Genomic DNA, 19406 nt, shown 5'->3' on the forward strand with positions numbered 1-19406 from the left:
AACACTTAACGTTAGTGGTACAGACCCAACCTGGAGTTCTATGTACAGTTTGGGGAAAAAAAATTTTTTTTTCGGGTTCTGTGGAGATGGCTTAGTAGGTAAAGTGCTTGCGGCAGAAGCATGGGACCTAAACTCAAATTCCCAGAATTCCCTTTTTGTCCTGCTGCAACCACAAGCAAAGACGGCAGAGAAATCCGGAGGACGAGGCAGCTTCCTCAGCGAGGTGGGAATGGATGACAGCCTGGCATACGAAGGCATTCTGAAATCACTGAACATGTCTAGTGGAATGCTCACCCCAACCACTCTCAGTCGTAGGAAGGTGTTCTTGACATCCACCCCCAGCCCCTCGACCTATGACTTCTGTTTCTTCTGCCTATGTTTGCCATGCATTTTGGCGAAGGGAAGAGAATAATCAGAAGGCAGGCAGAGACGACTGTGCCCACTAGTCAGGCAACCTTTCAGACCTGGTTGCAACATTCTTGGAGACTGAGGACTTGGCTTTCTCCAGGGCTCATTCATTCCTCTGTCCCTGCAAACTCCAGAACAACTCTAGGTGTTCTGAGGTATTGGACCATACTTACAGGGGGGTACAGGTACAGGTATACAAGTATACAGGTGCGCCTATAGGTTTCGATGGTGATGGATCACGTAGAGATGGTCCCATCCCACCTATCACACGGGACAGTGAAGCTATGGAGAAATTGGCTGAGTGAATATGGAATGAGAATCAAATCTTTATGTGCTTGATAGTCTCCTGGCTCTGCTGACAGGAGCCCCCAGAACAGATTGCAGTGGAACTCTCCCCAGTTCAGAATGCTGCTGCCTCCAGGGAGGAACAACTGGCTCACAGTCTCTATGCACACAATGTTTAGGGAGGCTTAAGTCATGCTCGTCCCAGGGTTTTTGCAGGGCATGCAGAAAGCAGGAGCCAAGAGAAGGGAGCCTCCGCCTTACAGACTGTGTCCCCTACCCTGGCTTTTCTGCCCTGCTGCCGATGAACACAGTCCTGAATCACTCCCGTGAGCCTAGACATTCTCAACTCCGAGGTTTGGCTTCCTTCAACCAAGCAGCCCCAAGTTACTCTGCAAAGAATTCACCTTTGACAGTCTGTCCTTTTAATGAAGTACAGATAGCCCGCAAGCCCCATCCTTGATGCCCTCACCCAGGTCCTCTGCCCTCTCTGAATTTCCATTCCTCTGGTCACAGTGGGCTCAGCTTCCACCCCATGCACCACCCTCTCTGGAGCTTCGTTCAGAGGTGCAGAACACAGACACCCTTAGTAACAGGGTCACTCTGAGCCATCATTCAGCTTAAGACTACATCCTCCACTCTTCTTCTAGTTCTTCTTCAAGGACTTCAGCCCTTCTGGATGCATCTCACCAGAAGACCCCTTGTTCCTGTCTCACCCAGGAACATCCACTGTCACGCTGGACTGCTGGGACCCCAGGCCAGTGTGGGTATCAGCAGCAAAGCTTCAGAGATTTGCCATCCATCTCATAGCTGTAGGGTGGGGCAAGGCCAGCATTCTGGATCAAGTGGCCTAGGAGTCGTATTCTGCAAAACAAGGAATATTTTTCAGATGATCCTGAAGGGACAGTGGGCCCTCTCACACCTATCCCATTGTGAAGAGTCTGCAATGCTCGGCGTGGGATGACCCAGAGCCACCAAAGTTTTTTCTTATTGGCATGCATTATTCACCTTGATGAATGGAGACGGCCAATGAGAGACTCAGCATGACCTTTTAACTCTTCTTATCCGACACAGTTATAAAAGGACTTGCAGGGCAAGAGGCTCATGTCTCACCCTGAGACATGTGCCTGCCCACATGGAGACTCTTAGGTGGGTAGTGTAGGCCCCTAAAGTAGCCAAGGTCTCATTTTACAATTGAGCAAATCAAACCCTAGGAGGTTCTGTAATGGTCAGGTTAAATACATAATAGAATGCTCATGGAGGCAGGCAGAAATCTCATGGTATACCATCTGAGTCTACTTGAGAAGCCAGGCCCCTGAGGGCTTCCTGAGGTCAGAGGCTATTCCTTCTGTTCCCTTCTGTTCCCACTTGGTCCTCTCCAGGCAGCCATGGTTACCTGTGACAATGAGGGTGGCTGTGCTGACAGCTTGTCCCAGTGGGTTCTTGGCCACAGCCTTGTATTCACCACTGTCCTTAAGGGACACGCTGGGGATGACGAGGGAGCACACACCCAGCAAGTCAGTACTGTACACCGCAGGGTTTCTGTCCAAGCTTTGGTCATTCTTGAACCAGGTGACATGAGGCTGGGGTGAGCCCTGCACGGCACACGTCATGCGGCACTCACAGCCCTGGGGCAGAAGGTGAGCCCGCAGACCCACCAGGAAGCGGGGCTTCTGGCTCAGGTCAGGATCCTGGTATGTCGGAGACTTCACTGTGAACCTGTCTGTGGTGCATTCCCCAGGCAGAAGGAAGGATGGTTAAAAAGCAAAGAAGGCCTGACCGGGACCCAGGTTTGCAGAGTCCATCGAAATGCTGAGCCTTTTCCCACAGCTCATCTGCACCACCTGACACTGTTTTTATCCTTTTCCTAAAATCTTGTTTGGATTTTAAAAAAATGGTAAAAGTTATTGTGTATAAATCAGAACATAAGTCTCACTCCCTAGAGATGACTGTAGCTGACATTTTGGTGTAGCACTTTCTAGATATTTTTGTATTTTATAAACATAAAATGACCCAGCCAGTATTATAATCTTTTTTTTCTAGTGACCCCTTTAAAGACCTACACCTAGTTGATTTATAAAATATACTTTGTTTTAATAGAAATACTAACTTCTATTTTTAACTGATTGCTTGCTGTTCTTTTTGAGAATTCACCCAAAGGCCCCCAGACAGTCCAATACTCACAGCCTGACTCTTTCTGCCCATTGAAGTGGAGCCCAACCTGAATCCAGTGCAGTGGGCACCAGTTCAGGTGGGCACTGAGCAGGAGGTGGGAGGCCCACTACATGTCTGGCTAGACGGAAGGCCCCGACTCCATACATTTCATGACCCAAAGCACAGAGGCTGACACTTAAGTCCCTCCCTCCTTTTAGGGGTCCCCTTACCTCTCTGCCTGGGGATACACCAGGGTTGGCTGGTGTCTGAAGGTTTGCTGACCCCCAGCTCATTCTTGGCCAGCACCCGAAAGTGGTACTCATGGCCAGGGAGGACCCCTAGGAGGGTAAAGCGGTTGGTACGGACATGGTCGGCCACCTCGTGCCAGGATCGGTGAGATGAGGACCGCATCAGCACTGTGTAATGCAAGGGGATGCCCTGAGCCTCATCCGGAGAGGGTTCCCACTGGACCGTCACTGTCCCAGGCACATTCTCCTGTAGGTAGATAGAACCTGGTGCCTGTGGGCATGCTGAGAGAGAGAGAGAAAGAGAGAGAGAGAGAGAGAGAGAGAGAGAGAGAGAGAGAGAGAGAGAGAGAGAGAGAGAGAGAGGTCATGTTGCAAAGGAGAACATGAAATTCTGCTAGTGTCTTCTCCTGGGGATCTACAGAACACTGTTGTCAGGCAGGCGATGGGCCAGAGGGCTTACCAACTAAGTCTGAGTATACAATTATCTCTGCATGGTGAAAAATATCCCCCAAAGAATGCTCTTTTTTTTTCTTTTGAGGCAGGGTTTCACCCACATTAACCCAGGCTAGCCTTAACGCTGAGTTCTGTCTCAGTCTCCCACATCTGGGATTATAGGTACCCACCAGCACAGATGACTTCCAAAAAAATTACTTATTCACCTTTTTAATAGATAAAATGATGGGACAGGGACAGAAGTTAGAGTTTTCATAAAATCAAATCACAAATGCCTGCGGTTAGTCTTCCTGCATTTCTGAACATTCCAGGCTGGGAACGAGAGTCATTCCAGGGAAGGGACAATCTTAACTTGCACCAGGGTCGTGGGCAGATTCTCCCCATGGTATCCTTTAGTGACGCAATGCTGGGGGCCATTTTTGCTCTTGGACTCAAAACAAACAAAAACAAACAAACACCCCCACAGATAAGAGGTAAGGGTGTGGTATCTTTAAGTTCATAGGTCAGAACATCGGGGCTTTCAGGGACTCTCCTTCTACCTGGCCTCTGAGCCTTGAAGTGTGTAGGCTCAACAGTGTGGTCACCTTGCACACTCAGCACAAGGAGCTACGCCCAGGACAGATGCAGCCTTCACACCCTGGTGAGAGCTCCCTGGCTGAGCGGCCTCACCTGCTACATTGATGAAGAAGCTGTGGGTAGCTTCCTTCCCCTGTAGGTTCCTCAGCATCACGGTGTATCGGCCACAGTCCGAGAGGCTAGCTGCAGGGATCAGAAGCTGCGTGAGGCCAGCCTTCACAGTGGTCACACTTCTTTTGGGCAAGGGCAAGCCGTCCTTCAGCCAGGTCACCTCAGGCATGGGGGCAGCCTGAGAACCAAGGGCAAGCTCAAATTGAGAAGAGGAAGGTTTTTTGTTTGTTCATTTGTTTTTTTAAAGTGTCTGTTCAAATAAATTATGTAGTTAGCATATAAAATAATAGGCTTATTGATGACATTTTATTGTGTATGTATCACTGAATCTTCCTGATATTCACTGCTATAGTCCTTCTGCTTTCATTGTACACAATTCTCTCTCACACACACTCGTGCATGCACGCACGCGCACACACACACACACACACACACACACACACACACACACACGCATGCACACAGGCACGCACTCGAGTGCGCTCGAAAAAGCATGCTGATTTTTTCTTTCTTCCCTTAAGGCCGTCACCCTCTTGCTCCTGTTCTTTGTGATTGCTTCCTCCCTGACCTTTGCTCTCCATGGAGGAAATTTTGTAAAAGAAAAAGTATATAAGCTGGGCCCAGTGTAGAAGGGCAAGAAGGACCATTCTAGGCAGGAAGAGATGCGCCTGAGCACATGGGGATCAACGAGGAATAGGCTCTCAGGGAGGTAGCGATGTGTGGGGCTAGCTGGTAGGTATGGAAGGATGCTGGGATAGGAAGAGAGGCTTAGCTGGGAGGCTCAGTAAAACGGTTCTGGCCCTCAGCCTCACCCCCACGCAGACATCTAGACTTCACTGAGCGAGGTGCTGCAGTTAGGACAGTGCAGCTAGTTCTGGATTTACATGAGCGTACTTGGTGGGAGTGAGAAGAGACTCATTGGGACGAGAGTATTCCTTCCCCCCAAGGCAAGCTAGGGGTGTCTCGGGAGTTCCTGCAATAGAGAGAGGCTGCAGGAAGTAGACTATGCATCTGGCCTGGAACTGTGGTGACTGGAGAGGAGAGGAGAGTGGCAGGCTTAGGAAAGGAGCTGGCAGGGCTGGTTAAGAGCAGGTGGCTCACGCCTTTAATCCCAGCACTTGGGAGGCAGAGGCAGAGGCAGGCGAATTTCTGAGTTCGAGGCCAGCCTGGTCTACAAAGTGAGTTCCAGGACAGCTAGGGCTACACAGAGAAACCCTGTCTCAAAAAAAAAAAAAATCACTGACTGCTCTTCTGAAGGTCCTGAGTTCAAATCCCAGCAACCACATGGTGGGTCACAACCACCCATAATGAGATCTGACACCCTCTTCTGGTGCGTCTGAAGACAGTGACAAATAGCAGAGGTCCTGAGTTTGATTCCCAGCAACCACATGATGGTTTACAACCATATACTGATTTACATAAAAATAAATAAATAAATCTTTAAAAAAGATTTATCTGTATCTGAGTGTCAGGCCTATAATGTAACAGTGAGAACTCTCTTCAGCTGCGGGATGATGATGCTACCCACTGCCTATGGGACCCCCATCGTGTGCACCTGAGAATGCTAATAGTAAGTTGCCTATGGGGGTGTCCTAAGGATTTAGGCATCAACGATGCGCGGAAAGCACAGAGCACAGCATCCAGGTTGCTACCACCACTTTCTCAGCCCTTTGGTAAGCTTAGTCTCTTTGGTAAGAGACTGAAGAACTCAGTACCATGTGAGAGATGAGGAGTCAAATTAGTGAGCGGTGACGGCATCAGGCAATCTGTGTTTACTACCACACTAGTGACTGTACGGAGAGTTGTGTGGTGTTGACATTGGCTGGGGACCATCCTGAGTCAGACTCTGATCATTCACTTGCACAAAAATATATTCTAAAGGCAAAAATGATTATCTACCTTGCCGGCTCCCTCAGTTCTGGGACTAAGAAGGGGAGAGGAGATGGTCTAATTTGGAGGTGTAATATTTGAAGTGACCACTAGAGGGGTGTGTAACCCCTGTTCACTCAGCAGCATGAGGCCAAATACAAGCTTGGCTTCAAAAACCATTTTCCTCCCTACCCACCTCACATTGGACCTTATTTAGGAGACAAGTCAAAGTCTATGACTAAGGTTAAAGAATAATAAGGAAGAAGAAGGAACACTCCACGATCGTCTAGTTTCCTGGTTGCTCAGTGACACCCCCCCCCCATGCCTGCCACACACTGCTTCAGGTCTACTCACTTCAAAGGAGAGAGGAACGCGAATACTGTCCCCAACCCTGACCATCAGGGTATCCTTTGTGCCGGAGTCCATGAGGAACCTGGGACAGACTAGAACACACAAGATGGCTTGTCACCTCCCTCCACAGTGAGCAGCTAGCTCACCTAGGATGCAGATCGAAGGCTGAACCAATGGCCTGACAGAGAGTGCTTGGAAGGGTGTGTTGGAGAAAAAAGGCTGGGAGACAGGGACAGTCTTGTGGGACAATCAAAGTTGCTATCCGGGAAGGGTGGGTGACATCTTTTAATGGGGTGACATCCATTGAAGATCAGAGCCAGGACAAGAATCTAAGATTCTGGACTCAGGAGCTCTTGGCTTTTTATTGTCTCCTTATTGTCACAGTGACAACTAGAGAGGATTGGTATGGCTCGCAAAGAGAAAGGATCTGCTTCTAGTGATTAAGTCCCAAAGGGAAACACAATCTGCCTTGCGGTAACAGGGAGCTGGGGGATGTGCTGTCTCAAACCAAGCAGTGCCCACTCCTCGGAGTCACTTGTTTTAAATCATGGTTCTGTGTCATAACAATGGGGAGACCCTGGGTGAAGCATCTCGGGCCTTTGTGGTCATCCCTGGAGCTGTAATGAGAACACATTTCTAAAAGGGGTCCGCTTAGCTCAGTGCTCCCTGCCACCCCTCTGTTAAGAAGGCAACTGATGACTGCATAGCAGTGCCTCTCAGGAAGGGTCTGTAGGATTCATGGTGGGGAAAGGAGGTGTCACTCACCAGTGGCCGGCATGGCATGAACCAATGTGTCCAGGGAAGTGGCCTGGCTCCGGCCCCCATCATTAACTGCTGTCACCCGCACAAAGTAGCCTTCTTGCGGCCGAAGCCCCTTGGCTGTGAAGGTGGTGCCCGGCACAGTTCCCACGTGACATGGGCTCCATTGATGGCTGTCTGAACCACACAACTCCACAATATATCCCTGGGCTTCATCAGCATCCCGGGCATCCGGCACCATCCAGCTCACGGTGATGCTAGTGTTTGATGTGTCTGTAACCTGTAGATCCCGCACAGGCCCTGGGGGTCCTGGGCAAGCACCATGGAAGTTTCAGGAGTGTGGCATCTTCCTCTGAGGAGTCTTCCAACCAAGGAGTCTTGGGGCTTCTTTCACTTAGGGGTTTCTGCAGAACTGTGGGTCCCTGGCTACCCCCTCAACTCACCCACCAACTTGCCAACCCCTAACTATCCCATAATCCTTGACAGCTGGTATTTCCAGTTGAGAACCTTTTGTGCTCCATTGTGTCTGGGGGCTGGAGTCTATGTCTCTATGCTGAATTATAACTCTTAGTTGGGAACGACACCAGCACAGATTTCTTGTTCCTTGTCTGTTAAATGGGAACAAGAGCAGCACTACCTACCCACCATGGGGACTGTGGAATAAGCAAAAGTCATAAAGTGTGTGTGTGTGTGTGTGTGTGTGTGTGTGTGTGTGTGTGTGTGAGAGAGAGAGAGAGAGAGAGAGATTTGGATATTTCACTGCAGCATGATATTCTGGCTGTTAAGGCTAGCTGCATATTAAACATTCTGTCTGTGCGATACCAGCCCCAAAGGCACTAGGATTGGTAAGGGATTATTGGTATTTCTAAACGTGTGATTATTGGTATTTCTAAACATGTGATGATGTTTAAAATCACTGGTCTAAGGGAGTGCTTCTAACCTTGAATTTGTACTCAAATCACTGGAGACTTTATTGAAAACAAAGATCCTAACTCAAGGGTTCTGAGGTGCAGAATAAGACTTCCTTCCTTCCTTCCTTCCTTCCTTCCTTCCTTCCTTCCTTCCTTCCTTCCTTCCTTCCTCCTTCCTTTCTCTCTTCCTGCCTATATATCTATGTATCTATGTATGTGTCTATCTATTTATCTGTCTGTCTATCTATCTATCCATCTATCTATCTATCTGAAGTATGTGTGTCTCCTGTTCAACTTCTTAATGCTGGGGTTGGATTGCAGATGTGCACCACTACACATGGCCTGAGATTCTACAGGAAGTTTCCCAAGTGACATTTCCAGGCTACAGATTTTGCACAGTAGTAAGGGTCTAGAAGGTAAGACCTATTGCTGTGGCTGCTGCAGACACTGCACATTCTGTTTCCTCCATTCTCATCACTGATGAGAGAGCCAGTGGTTGACAATGAAACAGAATAGGTTTGCTCTATTTGCAAGGCAAGGATACACGGGCTGGCTCCCCTCCCCTCTCCCTTGTAGAATATTCTGTTGTTACTGGAGTTATACACGCAGTCTGTCACACAGCTGATTCTACAAGTGCATTGATGGCTTGTCATCAGCAGGCTTGTCTGAGGTGCTCAGAGTAACCCTTCTAAACTCTGTGCTCTGGAGCAAAGCGTTTAATAGGGGTTTGGTGAGAAGGGCACTCACTCTCTACTTGAATCGGGAGTTTGAATCAAAGTTAGGCAGGCAAGTGTCTTTCTTGTGGCACATGGGCATACCAGAAGATGCTATCGTGCCTATCTTTAATGACAAATCTTTAGTTTTTGCTGTTTCTGTTTTCTAGAGAATGATTCTTCACATCTCTGATGCTGCTGAGAGCTCAGACAGGCAAATACTGGGCTAGGCTCTGTTAACCAAAGACAGAGGCTGGGATGGAGGAACCTACCTCCTCGTGCAATGCTGGCCCCTTTGCATATGATGAACAGTGTGAACTGGATGGAAAACTGAAGCTAAGCTTCCCTGCTACCTGTTCCCCAGGGATGAGACTCTCCACTAGTGAATGGGCAATGCCACTGGCCTAGCATGGCTAACACTGACCTTTCCTGAGGCCAAAGAGTGCCAGACATGATCTTGCAAAGTCTTCATTCCTTCTGCGTGGCCCCTGGACCCATCTGATTTCAATCTAGATCCTTTAGGACCCCAGTGGCCTTTCAACCTTGACTTCCAGCTCTTTAGAATATCTCCCTCCAGACTGCCCCTGACTTGTGAACTTGCATCCCACAGTTTCAGAGCTATCCCATGCACATCCCTCCCCAACATCCTGGATCGGTGCCTTACTTACTCATAGGGTCTCTAGCAAAGACAGCATCCGATGGAGGCCCAGGATCTCCAGGGCCCGACAGAGTCACGGCCGTGACCCGGAACTCATACTGGCAGCCCTGTCGCAGACCCACCACAGTGTACCTTCTTTCTGTGGAAGACCACATCCCATATTAGTCTCCCATTGTGGGACCAGAAAATGGGGACAAATCTCAGCACCCCCATATTCAGGAGAAGACCAAACGTGGGGTCTAACACAGCCCTCCTGCGTCGCACCAACCAGGTGTGACAGAGTTGCTTCCAAGGTGAAAGGTGTTTTCATCCCCATCCCATCTGGTTTGCCTCAGCCTTGCCAGATGGTCATGATGGCCCTTTGATGTCTCTGATTCATGCTGCCTCACAGAGTCATAATACTTAAATATACTAAATGGTGACATTAGAGATGTGAGGATATGGTCCCCAAGTAGCCTTAACTCCTAAGTGGCATTGCCATTACCGGACTCCTGACAGTTTGTCCTGAGCCTGGTGTTGGGCTTCCAGTACACACAGAGCACAGCCATGCATGGGGTTCTGGAAGCTTCTGTAGCACCTGCTTCAGCCTCAGTCTCGTCCAGATTTTTTCTTATCTCTGGAAGCAGCTAGCTCCTAGGATACTAACTAGAGGGTGGGGCCCCTTCTGTCTGTGTCATCAGCAAGGAAACCGAGATCTACAGAGGAAGCGGGCTGCCCATGGTCAAAGCCTGAAGTGTGTGTGAGGGGGTAGGAAGGAGAGCTGGCTTCCAGTCCGACACTTCTATTCTAGGGGTCCTCTGCTGATAGACCTTGCTGGGTGAATCTTTGGGGTTTGGGGGTGGGGTGTTTAGCAGCATCCTTGTCTTCTTCACACAAGATGTCAAGAGCATGTATTCTCCACCCAGCTGTGACTGTCACAAATAGCTCTAGGCGTTGCTAAATGCCCCCACAATGGGGACAAAACCACATCAGCTGAACAGCATCTATGTTAAACTGATTCTCACTAGTGACACCAAGGGACGCTGTAGCCAGGAGGGGCTTTAAGGCAGCTTGGAATGGTGTCAGCGAGAAGCTGCCCTCAGACCAACTCACCAGACACGGGCTGCTCATTCACAGCCATCCAGGTGTTGCTCCCCTTCTTGTGCTTCTCGATCAGGTAGCCCAGGATGTGGTTACTGCCAGGGCCCTGTGGTGCCCCCCATGTGAGAGTGATGCTCTGACTGGAGGCTGACAGGATGGCTGGGGCAGAAGGGGGCCCCGGGAGAGCTGAGGGCAGAGGGAAGCCAGTCAGCAGAAGTACCAGCTTGTGGGAGGTGGGGCTGTGAGGAGAGGGCACGGGAATCTAGGGGCACAGTCACACTCTGCCGTCTCAAGCATTCCAGTGCTGACTCAGCGTTTCTTGTCACACTATACTTGCTGTTCTGGGACAGAGATGATAGGACAGAAAATGCTCTCCTGCCTTGGTTGGAGCCAGTTCTGAGATCCCTTAACCTCACCTACTGATAGCTTGCTCCAGAACAAGGACACGTGATTAGAGAATGATGTTGGCCATTATGCAGGTCCTGAGAGAAGGGGGCTGTGTGTCTCAGCCTCAAAGAACCGTAAAAGGCTACCAAATCCCAAAAGAAGTCATAGTAAGGTATGTCTACTGTGCTCTACAAAGGCCTCAAGTCCCACCCCATTCCCATCCCCAAAGCATAGCTAGTGACTCTCAGGCTGTATCCTGGCCATAGTAGAGAGAGCAGAGGAGTTCTGTATCCAAATGTTATCTGTTCTCTCACCCTCAGGAGCCACCAACACCTCCTCTGACTCCAGGGCATCTCCGGCTCCCACTGAGGTCACAGCCCGCACACGGAAGGCATATTTCTTTCCCTGCTCCACGCTGGTGTCGGTGAAGCTGGTACTGTCTGATGGGGGCTCGCCCACCTTCAACCAAGTGCTCCTTCCAGCCTGTCGCCTCTCCACCACATAGTGTTGTATGACCTGGCCCCCGTTGTCCCTCGGGGGTAGCCAGCGGAGGCAGACACCTGCTCTGTGGCAATCCTGAACCTCCAGGGGTCCTTGTGGGGGCTGAGGCTTGTCTGAGGACCCGTGGAGAGAAACAGGAGGAGAGAGGAGTCAGAGAAGCTGGGAGGGGGCATGTTACTTAACCCCCTCATCATCGGATAAGTCTGTAAAGGGATGGACAGCCCAGAGATACACATGGTTCCTGACACAGCCAGAGGCTGAGGCAAGGCGGAGCTCCTGGGTAGGTTCCAAATGTCTCTTGGTGTCTCTGGTCTCTACTTCCCCAGTCCTGCCTTAGGAGATGGAATGGGACCTCCAGCCTGTACCTAGCCCTATTCAGTAGCCAGCATGACCTTCTGCTTAGTCCTCTTGTACAGGCAATCTGACCTTGCTGGTACAGACTAGGGGCCACCATTCCACTAATCTTCCCCCCAGACTGTTGTGTTAGAGCTCACACAACAGGGTCCACCAGCCTGTACCTGGTCTTGGCCTATCTCTTCTTCCTAGGCAGTCTGGGGACAGGGAAAATGGGTCAGTAGGGGTGGCTTAGGATCTTAACTCTCATGCAAATAAAGACCAAGGCTAGCAGAGTCCATCCCCAGACCGGTCCAGGCTCCCAGGGAGGTCCTGGGACCCCAGAACCCTGGGGCCCTGGCTGGAGAACAGGCAGGGTCAGCACCTATAACTTGCAGGGTGAACTCAGCCTGCACACAGCCTCCCTCGCTCCTCAGCGTCACGCTGTACCGGCCACTGTCCTTCCTGCACACGCTGGGGAGGCACAGCCATGTGTAGCCATCTGCCAGAGCCAGTTGGATGCCCTTGTGGTCGCCGCCCACCACCTCGTTCCCATCTTTCCTCCAGGCAGCCTGAACAGGGAGGCGGCTCTGGAAAGGGATTTTCACGGTGACTGGCTTCCCAGCCTTGAACACCAGTGGCTCTCTCAGTGTCTCTGTCACATCTGGAGCAATGGTGGGGGGATCTGGAGATTAAAAAAAAAAAGAAAAAGAGTAAAAGAATCAGAGAGGACCAAGTTCTGGGCCACTGGGGATCATGGGAAGAGCCTGGAGAAGGAACTCCCTACCCCACCTCATGAGGACTAGTAAAGGGAATGGGCTGGGTCTGCAGCAGAGAAGGCCAGGGTCAGACCTCACCGAGAACTTCCTAGTAAGGAAGGAGATAGATAAGACGCTGGGTTGGGGAAGGCATGGGTTGGCTTCATAAACAATCTTCATAGACTGAGAAGATTGCAGGCAAGTGAAGGATTCAGGGCTTCCATAGAGGAACATTTCACCTGGTGGTGGGCCTCACCCTGCACGGTCAGGCTGGCCTCGCTGTGCTGGCAGCCGGCTACAAAAGTGTATTTCCCAGCCTGGGTCCCCTCCACGTGGGTGAGAATCAGTCTGTGCGTGAGCCCATCTTGCTCAAAGATGACTCCATCTTGGGCAGTGAGCTGGAGGCAAAGATCACCATGGAGATGGCCACTCCCACCCTGCCCAGTTCAGCACTAATAACTGCCCTGTGGACTACATGGTTGTTACCACTTGCCACCTATGCCTGTCCATGCTTCTCAGAGATCAGTGGCTGCTCAGAGAGACCAGTGAGCCCCAGCTGGCCATCAACTCTCAAATCAGCCCTAGGAGATGAGCGCTGTTATTGAACAACTTGTCCGCGGTCACATAATTGCTAACAGAAGAGCAGGGATCAGGAGTCAGACTCCACTGACACCACCGTGCTGTGCCACCTGGTGTGACCACTTTGATGGGGCTCAGAGAAGCTGCTCAGAGAGACCAGTGAGCCCAGCTGGTCAGGATGAGACCAATGGGCTTGCATAAGGCCTTGGAGGCTGAGTGGAACTCGTGAGAGAGGATAATGGGAGAGTGTCATTCAAGATTCATAATGTGTTTATTCAAAACACACCACACACCCACTGTCTAAATGTCTCCCAAAGTAGAAACATCAGTAAAATAGTGAAATAGAGTGAAAACTTCTATAAAGTCTCTTCGGTCTACTTCTCTGCTTTGCCATGGTCCCTGACCCCACTAGTTAGGCAAGGCGGGCTATGAGGTGTGAGGTGTCAGTACCTTGACTCCATCCTTGAACCACGTGCCAGGTCCCAGGTCACTGGCAAGAGTACAGGAGACTATGGCGGCTTCCCCCAGTTGCACCTCTGTATCAGTCAGACCCTGAGAGAAGTGGTCCATGGAGCCTAGAGAGATACAAAGGAAGTCCCCACAGCCCAGCTTTGGCCTGTGTTGAATTCTGGGGAGCCTCTATGGTCCTGCCCACAGGGCTCAGTAAGACGCAATGCCCGGCTTCTCATTTCCCTAGGCTGGCACAGAGATCAGGGTGTAAGGGAGATATAAAGAACCCCCCACATATACCCCCCGAGTCCCACAGAGAGGCATTTGGAGTCACAGAGGCAAGCTAATACTCTGGGACCTTGGACATGGAGTTTCAAGAGTTAACACCAAGCAGACCTTTGAGTTTCACATAGCTTGGATCCCTTCTGCACGGGGAGAGGAAAGGAGCAGGAGCGGAGGCTCCTTGAATTTGCAAGGGATTCTGGGAAATAGAGACACCGGTAGTGATGAGTTCCTGTGCCGAAGGTAGAACTGGCAAGTAGGCACCCCTGTGTCCAAGGACTCTACCCTCTGGCTCCACCCTATAAGAGCCACCAGCTGGGAGTACCTACCTCGGGCCTCTGAAGAAGAGCGGCCAGTGCCAGGCTGGTATCTGGATCTGGGGCTCTGGGTAGCATCTTGTGCCTGGCCACAGACATCTGACCTGCCCTCTTGGGTATCTCTCCTGCTGCCAAGGTGCCTGTGGGGGCCTTGCCTCCTGTCTTCACTCCAAGGTTCTCTCAGAGACCCTCTATCCTCACTGCCAGCCCAAGGCTCCAGCCCTCCGGCCCCCTGTGGGGTTGCTCTCTTTGCTGATCCAACTTCAGTCCCAGACTGCACCTGATGCCTGCTTCCACAGGGACCAGGCTTCTGGCCTGACCAGCCAGGGTCTTTCCCTCCCTGGTTTTCAAACTTTGCTGAGGCCCTGGATCCTTGGACCTCGTCAAGCTCAGCCTCCCAGGACCCTGACTCCTGGAAGGATTCTTTTCCTTCTCCCTGTCCTGTTCCTCGTTGAAAACCTGGCTCCTGGATTCCTCCCGATACACTTTTGAAGTCCCTTCTGCCTAAAGGACTATATAATTCATTCTGGGGTTCCTGTGGCTTTGATGTGACAGCATCTCCGTAGATAGTGGAATCCCTTCTGCCTGGAACACTTGAGCTCCCTGTAAATCCAGCCCTGCCCCCTACAAACTCTGAGCCTCTGCTCCCCAAGGAGCGTGGTCCTTGACACTCTCCAGCAGCCCCTTGGCCGGTTTCACAGCCCCTGCCCTTGAAGGCTCCTTGTCCCGCATGGGTTTCTCTGAAAATGGCATCAGTATCAGGCAGTGAGCTAGAAGCCCCGAAGCTGCATTGAACCCCGTCTTCCCAGTCTGCAGCCCGAGTGTGGCTTGTGGCTCGCCCACTGCCAGGTCCTGACATTACCTTGGTCTCCCTCCCAGGTGTAGAACTTCTGTCTACCTCCTGCCCTACCCCTGACAAGCTTCCAGAACTTGTTCCCTTCCTCCTGCCATTGAGCAATGAGCCTCCACATCCCTGTGGTGTCACTCCCTGCTGGTCAGCAACTCTACATCTTCCTGTTGTCTCCAAGCCTGATTTATTAAAGTCAAAGTCATTTTCTGACCCACTCCCATCCTCCACTGCCCCCCTACTATCAAGAAGCCGAGATGTCCCTATAGCTCCTGCTTGGTCTACAGATCTGATCTCCTCACTCGGAGTCCCTCTGTCCCTGAGAGACCCTTGGAACCCAGAATCATCTTTCCATTCTCTGATACCTGGTTTCCCCACAGAGCCAACAGCCCCCAAGGCGTCAGGGATTCCCAAGGACACACAGCCCCCAAGACTGTTCTTGGTACCCTGCCCACCTGACAAGATATAAGGCCTATCTGGTGTCCCCAGCTTCTCTGTGCCCATAGCACTGTCCCCGTGTGCTATGCCACCTGTAATATCCAGCATTCCAGCTACCCCAGAGCCCACCTCAGGCCCTGTTGCATCTCTAAACCCCATTCCTCTGACTTTCTCCCTATTATATTTGGAGCCAATCTCTGCTGCTCCCTCATAAACTGACCCAAGACCCACAGATTCATGTTCTTTGGGCGCAGCCAGTGACCCTGGTCCTCCTAGCCTCCCTGAACCATCTGCAAGGTGCATTTTCCTCTCTGACCCCATTTCCCCAGGACCCACTGAGCTTCCCCTATAACCAACCCCATTCTTGGACTCCATTCTTCCTGTTTCTCCCAAGCCATCCCTTAAACCTGCCTTATTCCATGACAAAATGTCTCCAGAATGTTCTAAACCACGTGCCTCATTCCTTGATGAAATAAGTTCAGAAGGTCCTAAATCATTTTTATAGCCTGTCAGGTCCCCTAACTCCCTGACCCCATGACTCTCAATTTTGTTCTTATAACCTGCTTTACTCTCTGACCCCATACTTCCAGAACACCCAAGATCATTCCTACAATCTACCTTAAACCCTGAACCCACAGCCCCAGGGCCCCAAGTTCCACTTTTATAACTTGCCTCACTTGCTGGTCCCATTCCTCTGAGGCTCGAAGAGCTACCTCTAAATGCCACCTCACCATCTGGTCCTGTTCTTTCAGGCCCAAGACCCTTTGATTCTTCTCCATAAGCTGTTTTGTCGCCAGCACTCCAAGGCTCTGGAATTCCAGACCCATCTCTACAACCTAATGCATTGCCAGACACTTGAGCCCAGTGGCCCTCTGAACCGGCCTCATGAGGAGATGGTGCCCCAGGGTGCCTGGCTTTGTCCCAATTCCCAGTTCCAACTGTAGAGGTCCTGGCACCAAGAAAACTGATCCTTTCTCCATCTCCTTCCTTGTCCCCTCTCTCCAGAGACCTTGGTCCCATGGATAATGGAACCCCAGTGCCATTGCCAAAGTCTCCTTCCCTAAAGGCCCCCAGGACTCGGAAGTCCTCATAATCTCCAGTGTGACCCCAAGAACTCAACCCTCCAGAGTGCCCTGGTTCTGCTTCTGTGTATCCCTCTCCAACCTTGCCCGCTGTTCCAGAGTCTTTCCTACCATGTCCACCCACAGATCCCACTGTCTCAGAACTCCCTAAGCCACGGGCACAGTGGTGCTCTCCAATGTGGCCTGTCTGACCGTGGCCTTGAAATACATCCCTCTGCTGAGCTTCACTAGAAGGCATTCCATGAAGGCCAGCTGAGCCATTTCTGAGGCTGGCCTCTCTTCCAGATACCTTTCCTGCAGGACTACACTGACTTTTGCTTCCAGACCACAATCCCCCAGGCACCCCTGAGTCATGACTGTAAGTACCCCACTTCCCAGACTCTGTCTCCGCAGGTGCCCCACAGGGGGCCTTGCAACCAATATCAGGGCCAGATCCTGTTCCTTCCTGCATCCTGGATCCATCACGACAAGTGGCTCCATTCCTAGAAGCCATCCCTTCAGAATTCTCCCATCCCTCCTCATTCCTAGACTCTGCCCACTCTGGACCTCCTAAGCCCATCCCACCTCTGGACCCTTTTCCTTGGGACCTTCCTGACCCATTCCAGAACTCTTCTTCGGATCCCACTGCCTCTGGGTCTCTTAATCCTTCCATGTGTCCCAGTGTTCTGCCAGAACCCTGGACACCCAGGCCTGGGGATGTAACTAGCCTGTGGTTTCTGGCATCTACCCTCTGACTAGACATCATCAGGGCAGCTACTTGGGAACCGCCCACGCTCCCTTCCCTCCCACCAGACGCCAGCACTCCAGACCCACAGTGGCCTCCCATCTCTCTGAGATTGGACCACGTGTCATCCTGAGGACCTATGTCTTCATACTCTGCTCCACCTGGCTTCCCTGCTTCCCTCTGTCCCACTGTCCAGCTCTGAGGAAATTGGAGGCTTCTGGAACCTTCCACCGTCCTGCCCAAGGCTCCAGCTGAGCCTTGACCATTCCTTCCCTGAATCTCTTGTAGGCCACTTTTCTGACTCCTAAGATCTTCTGGGCCTTCAGGGCCAGGTTTGTAGACCCTCCCCACAATCCCATGACCATCTGCGCTCTGGAAAGAGCCCTCAGCTTTGGCCTCAGGACTCGTGCACCCCAGAAGTTTCCTGTCTCCAGATAGTGATGATTTCTGGGTGTCATTGCCCTCAGATGTCTGTCCTGGATATCCCCCTGCCCCCCAGTATACCCCAGCTTCTCCATGGCCAGCATCTCCACCTGGCCAGCACTCAGGGCCCATGCCTGCCTTGGAGCTGTGAGCTCCTCCTCTAGGAAACTCAGGGACGCAAGGACTTCCGGCCCCACTGCCTCCTCGAGCTTCCCAGAGGCGGGCTCTGTTACTTGACCCTGCTGCTGTTCCCCTCTCCTTTCTCAGGTTACCCCTACCTTCCGTCACATCCAGACAATCGCCCCACATTTCTGTCCCCTCCTTTTTCAGCTGAAGCCCCTCAGCATCAAACTGGGATCCCCACGGCACCCTCTGCCCTGCCCCTGCTCCCAGCTGAGGATCATGGCATTGTCCCTGGCCATATCTGTCCAGTTCACTGCCATGGCCCTCACTGTGTTCCTGTCCTTCTCCTCTGCTCTCAAGCCTTCTGTCCCGAGGATGGCTGGAGCCAGCACTCTGGCCTCCTGCTGTCTCCCATCTGCCATTCTCACTGTCAACTCTACCAGGCCCTTGTTGTCCTCTCTCCAGGAAGCCCAAATCTGATTCTGTATCCTCTCCCTGGAGATGAGACCTTCTGGGGAGGCTTCTACCACAGTCTCCCTCTCTTTGGGACTGACTATCCCCTGGAAGAGTGACCCTGAGTTGTCCTCCTTCCAGAAAGCTCTTTTTGTCCTGCCCAGGTCCCCAAGTAGAATTAACTATGTCTTCATCCACCACCAAGGGATAGCCATGTTTGCCAAAGGCACCCCTGTCTGGGCCTGCTGTGAGCTGTGCCCCACTAATCTCTTTGAGGGAACCCCGCTCTCTGGATTGCCCTCCCTTGATGCTGATGCCTCCAGCGTCTTCTGCTTCGGAGGCCAGAGCTTCTGGAGTCTGCAGCCGGTGGTCAGTATCTGTGGTCTGAGGGCCTTTATCCTTCCCACCTTCCGTGAGGTGTTAATTACACAGAGGTCATTAGCCCATAGAGAGACAAGAGAAAAGACCCTGTTAAATGAGGGCAAGGCTCCTGTCTGACACGGTTGTTTTGCCTAGCCCTCACCCTCCCCAGTGGAGAAGCTGCCCATTAGAGGAAACAAACAAAACAAACAAACAAAAAACAAAAAACCAAGGATGTTTCGGCACATTTAGTAGATGCATCCATCACTTCCTCCCCCAGGCCTGTATCTACAAGCCACCCCATCCTGCCACGTGGGTCATGGGGTTTTGGCACACAAGCTTCTGTGTCAGAGCTGTTAACTTATCAAGCTGCTGTGGGTTTTGGAAGACCCATTTGTCCTACTGTCTGCCTTGCCTCTGCCCAATTCAGTTTCTGGGGACCATATTGCCCCCAGATGCCAATGCTTGCGAGGATTGGGGTGTTTCCTGGCCCACCCCGGGGCTTCTCGTCCACATTAATCACGCACCACTGGCATAAGCTCTATCCCAAGTCCTGGGTCTGAGGCTCCTGAGTAACCCTAAGAGGTTTAATGGAGTACACACAGCTGGGTTTGGCAGGCCATGATGAGGCTGGGTTGTACTCAACCAAGAATAGATCTAAGGAACCTTCCTCATTCTCTCTGAGTGACAGAGTATCCAGAAGCAGATGACAAAGGGAAGGAAGCCCTCCTGTCTGCACTCTGAGACCTTATCGTAGGAAAGGCAGGGGAATTCAG

At 51.5% G+C, this 19406-nt stretch overlaps 1 protein-coding gene across 11 annotated transcripts in view; it reads right to left on the minus strand.

Annotated features, from left to right (window-relative positions):
- Window positions 1-721: 721 nt before the first annotated feature.
- The window catches only part of Igfn1 (immunoglobulin-like and fibronectin type III domain containing 1), an 87721-nt gene continuing 69036 nt past the window's right edge, over window positions 722-19406 (minus strand). For 4 of the 11 annotated variants that reach the window (XM_017319938.1, XM_017319940.1, XM_017319943.1 and 1 more), the window contains 13 exons: window positions 14193-18677; window positions 13582-13706; window positions 12809-12950; window positions 12180-12479; window positions 11275-11574; window positions 10586-10759; window positions 9504-9632; window positions 7218-7520; window positions 6456-6544; window positions 4215-4410; window positions 3075-3374; window positions 2087-2413; window positions 722-1554 (listed from right to left, as the gene is read on the minus strand). In XM_017319938.1, coding sequence (XP_017175427.1) covers window positions 1541-1554; window positions 2087-2413; window positions 3075-3374; window positions 4215-4410; window positions 6456-6544; window positions 7218-7520; window positions 9504-9632; window positions 10586-10759; window positions 11275-11574; window positions 12180-12479; window positions 12809-12950; window positions 13582-13706; window positions 14193-18677 — 6884 coding nt within the window. In that variant the 3' untranslated portion in view covers window positions 722-1540. Of the gene's footprint in view, window positions 1555-2086; window positions 2414-3074; window positions 3375-4214; window positions 4411-6455; window positions 6545-7217; window positions 7521-9503; window positions 9633-10585; window positions 10760-11274; window positions 12480-12808; window positions 12951-13581; window positions 18678-19406 lie in introns of those variants that run through there. The other 7 variants (NM_177642.3, XM_006529442.3, XR_001784087.1 and 4 more) reach the window with 7 other exon arrangements.

This window comes from Mus musculus, chromosome 1 (genome assembly GCF_000001635.26).
Source record: "Mus musculus strain C57BL/6J chromosome 1, GRCm38.p6 C57BL/6J".
Taxonomy (NCBI): domain Eukaryota; kingdom Metazoa; phylum Chordata; class Mammalia; order Rodentia; family Muridae; genus Mus; species Mus musculus.